The sequence below is a fragment of the Phaethon lepturus genome, unplaced genomic scaffold, assembly GCF_000687285.1.
Source record: "Phaethon lepturus isolate BGI_N335 unplaced genomic scaffold, ASM68728v1 scaffold6034, whole genome shotgun sequence".
In the NCBI taxonomy this organism is placed as follows: domain Eukaryota; kingdom Metazoa; phylum Chordata; class Aves; order Phaethontiformes; family Phaethontidae; genus Phaethon; species Phaethon lepturus.
The window spans coordinates 78,144-81,955 of NW_010535373.1; the positions used below are offsets into that span (position 1 = coordinate 78,144).

Here is a 3,812-nt window from a genome sequence, read left to right on the forward strand (position 1 = left end):
CCCGAGCAGGGTGTCCATCTCCTGCTGCCTGCTCCCCAAAAAGAGGAGCCCTGCCAAAGCGTGACTTGCAGGAGAAATTGTACTGGGTGCCACCGTGATGTTCACATTGACACCGGCTCCTGCCCCAAATCCTTGTCTTGGGCAAGAGCCCTCCCTGCCACCCCCTTGCACCACCTCCCGTCCCACCCCCAGGAGGGACGTCAGCTACTTGCAATAAAAAGCAGCAAAAGCACAAGTGCCGCAATAGATTTCGCAATGAAAATTGCAAATGCAACTTTCTCCTTCACTGAAAGAAATAGCTTTGCCTTTGCGCTGTCCCGGGGCTTACGGAAGCTGCAGGGGAGGAGGGGGAGAGGAGGGGGAAGTGTCCCGCAGCCGGGAGGAGCCAGTGAAGCTGGTGGTGACCAAGCTGCAATTATTTTCCACAAGCAAGTCACATCCCTGCTGCACCCCTGAAGACGGCGGCGGCTGGTCCCTGCAGCCAGAAACCCCAAAACATAAGAGTTGAAGCACCGAGCTGTGCCCCGACGCTCAGGTCTCTGCACACACATACACACAACCCTCATCTCTCAGGCTTGCGGCAGCTGCACGAAGCAAAAAGCGCCCAGAATTCATCACAAGCAGATTTTCTTGAAAAAAAGCCATTCCTGGTAAGAACACAGGTTCAAGCCTGTGGCCCCTCTCTGCCTCACAGCAGCCAGCCTCTTTTTCTGAGCTACAGGTTGAATTTACCCACTGCTCCGCAGCCTCTACGCAAAAAAAATATTAATTATCCTAAGAATGGGCAATGCAGAAATCCAGGATGCTTCTGTGGTAACTGCATGAGGGTTTCTCCACCACTGTCCTGCAAACTGATGAGTGGAGGTGATGGCACCGCTTCTTCTGTCCACCTGCAAGCTTCTGAGCCGAGGTCCAAGCTGCCCAAGCTTCTGGACCACAGGTCTCATCCTGCACGGGGCTGTGCCGCGCCGAGCCCAGCCACAGCGGCGGCCGCCGGGGACGAGCAGAGCTTCATCTGGGGCCTTGTGTGAAGCAAATGGTTTGGCCACCCCAGGGAAAACAGCTTCAGATGGAAGTCCAAACTGCCTTTGCCAGAAAACCCCGCCAGGACAACCCTGCAAAGCTGAGGCAAGGTGCGGGGAAGAAGAGCTCAGCACCGCAGAGACCGGCTTGGTCAAATCTTCCCGCTGCAGGGAGAAGCCGAGTTGCCAGCGCGTGCCTTGACCGTGTTTTGGCACCGGCGCCAGGACCACAGAGGACCTTTGCCTCAGTGCGTGCAAAGGCTGGGCCGGTGCACCCCTTCCTCGAGGGCAGCGTCCTCGCCCCCTCGTCCCCTCCCTGGCTGCTTGACCCAGAGGCAGGCATTGGCTCCGCCGTGATATTTTGGCCCCAGAGCCCGCCGTAGGGATCCCTCACTCCTTCCCAAAGGAGGTCCCAGGTGGTTTCATGCTGGAGATGGATGCCATGGCGGAGGAGAGCCTGGGCAGAGGCAGGAGGTAAGTCAGGAATCGGGAGTGAAGCCGTCCCACAGCACAGAGCCCGGCATGGCGTCACAGGGCTCCTTACCACCAGTGAGAGGAGACCAACGACGTCGGGGTGGACGAAGGAACCCGAGCAAGAGCGAGGTTGCTTCCTCCAGCCTGCGCTGCTCCGTCCGCGCCTTGGCCTCCGCATCTCCTCCTGCAAGGCTCGCGCCTGCAGAATGAGCCCATGTGGTTTGAATTCCCCCCAAACCTGGATTTTGGGTGGGCAGCAGCCCCACGCTGCCAGGTCCCCCCGCTCCCCACCCTACGGAGACTGCTGCTGCTCCGGCCCCGGAGCCGCAGCCCGGGCCGTGCTCCCACCGCGTCCCTCGGTGGCAGCTTGGCAAATCACTTCTTGCCAATCACTCGCAAACCATCTGCCGTCTCGAAAGCGGTAGCGGGGGGCCAGCTTCCCCCACCAAGGCCAGAGTGGGTTTGGGTCTGGGCCTCGGCCGAAATCGCCCCGGCAGACCCCGGCTTGCACCTGAAAGGCTGAAGCAGAAGGAGAAGGGCATAAAGAAACAGTCACGGTACCTATTTTTGCAGCATCCATTTTCAGGTTGAAATCCCAGTTCCGTGGCAGCTTGAGGGACATTTTGGATCAGGAGAGGATTTTTTTTTTCCCCACGGTGGGGCTCGCTTTAGGAGATGGGCTGAACCGGAGCTCTGACGGTCCCGTGGGGATCCTGCGCCTGGGGTGCGATCCCCCCCACGAAGAGCGACGGCTCGGCGAGGGTTGATTTGCCAAGGTACTTCCTCCTCCCTCCTCTGCGAGCGGCTGTGAACAGCCCCATAAAAGTACCTTCCTGCAAAGCTCTCGTCTTGCTTCCCCAGCAACGCCAAGGCGACGCAGCCTTTTTCACTCCCCTTTTTGCTACCCCGCTGGCTGATGTGGAGAGGCAGCAGCCCAGCCCCAGCCTGCACCGAAACGTCGCTGCCCCGGGGCTGCTCTCCGCGCCGCTCGTTGCATTTGAGGAAGTGGGTGTCCTCGGTGCCGTTGGTGCGCTGGAAGAGCGCGCGCTGAAGGACGCGGCCCAGCACGGCGTTTCGGGAAATGTTTTGCTCGGCGGAGCAGGCTGTGGCTCAGGTGGCCACGGCCAAATGCCGCAGGAGGGCGTCTCTGAATGTGCTCAGGAATCCCCGTGCATTGGGGATGGACATGGGTGTCTTCTCCATTTTCTTACTGCGACTGCTGAATAGTCCCCACAGCTGATTTAAGGTTTTTACAACCACTCTGTAACAATGGTAGAAGCAAAATGGGGATGAAATAAGGCTGCTCTTGGAGGAAAGGCTGTGGGTATCAGAGCAGTGAAGGCCAGGAGACATGGGCACAGACCCCAGCAGGACCACCGGCTCAAGCAAAAGCCCCTTTCCCTGCTCACAACAGCGAGTGTATCCTGTTCCATGTCATTTAATGCTGTTTTTTTCCTCAAAAGAAATGGCTGTGCGTCCACAAACTGCAACGCAGTTGGGCTGAGACGCAGCGCGCGGGACACAGGGTAAATGCGAGGAAGGGTTGTCGCGGTCACAAGCAGCCAGCTGGAGCCAAACGCGGTGAGAAAGCTGCAAGACATGGCAGCGTGCCCCAAGGGGCTAGCTGGAGGCTCCAGCCCCGTTGCCCCCCGGTACTGGAAAGCCCAGGCTCTGTGGAGAGGGAAGTTGTGCTGAAGAGAAGAAGAAACAGTGTCATCGGGAGAGCAGGGAGCTGAAAGGGGACGTGGCCACCGGTTCCCGTTCTGATTTGCAACGCAGCCGTCATGCCTGGGATGCACCCAGCTGCTTGCAAAGGCTTTTTATTTAGTGCCGAGGCATAAATTGAGGATGTGCCTCTCAGGGAAGGCGCTGGAGCCTGCGCTGACTGCCCGGCCGCAGCACAGCCAGGGTGGACCCTTGGTGGGCTAATTTGGGTTAATCGCAGCTGAAAAATGAATCTGTTGCTTTGGGCAGTGACTGGAGCCGGCTCAGAGATCCCCGGCTCACATATTCCACTGCCGAAAGCCCGGGGAACATGACGGCGTGGAAAGCGCTGCTATCGCAACGGAGCAGCCCAGCACGTCCCCGAGCCTGAACTAGATTAACCCCAATATCCCGCTTTGGACCCAAACTGACCGGATTAACTCTGTTTCTGCTGTATCCCGAGCGAAGGACCCTGAATGAGCCCTGAATTTACCATCATTTTTTCCTCCTCTTAAGAACGTCTGCAGAAAGCTGTAGGAGCTCTAGGGAGTCGTGCATTTTGATTCATTTTTTTCTCTTCAACCTGTTGTGGTTTTTTTTACGAAAGCCCGG

The 3,812-nt window shown here is 58.1% G+C and overlaps 1 protein-coding gene across 1 annotated transcript in view; it reads right to left on the reverse strand.

The window, feature by feature from the left end:
- The window catches only part of ARHGAP25 (Rho GTPase activating protein 25), an 18,297-nt gene extending 16,179 nt beyond the window's left edge, over window positions 1-2,118 (reverse strand). Inside the window, exon 1 of the mRNA XM_010285783.1 lies at window positions 2,058-2,118. Within this exon, the coding sequence (XP_010284085.1) occupies window positions 2,058-2,118 (61 nt within the window). The remainder of the gene's footprint in view (window positions 1-2,057) is intronic.
- Between the last annotated feature and the right edge of the window lie 1,694 nt (window positions 2,119-3,812).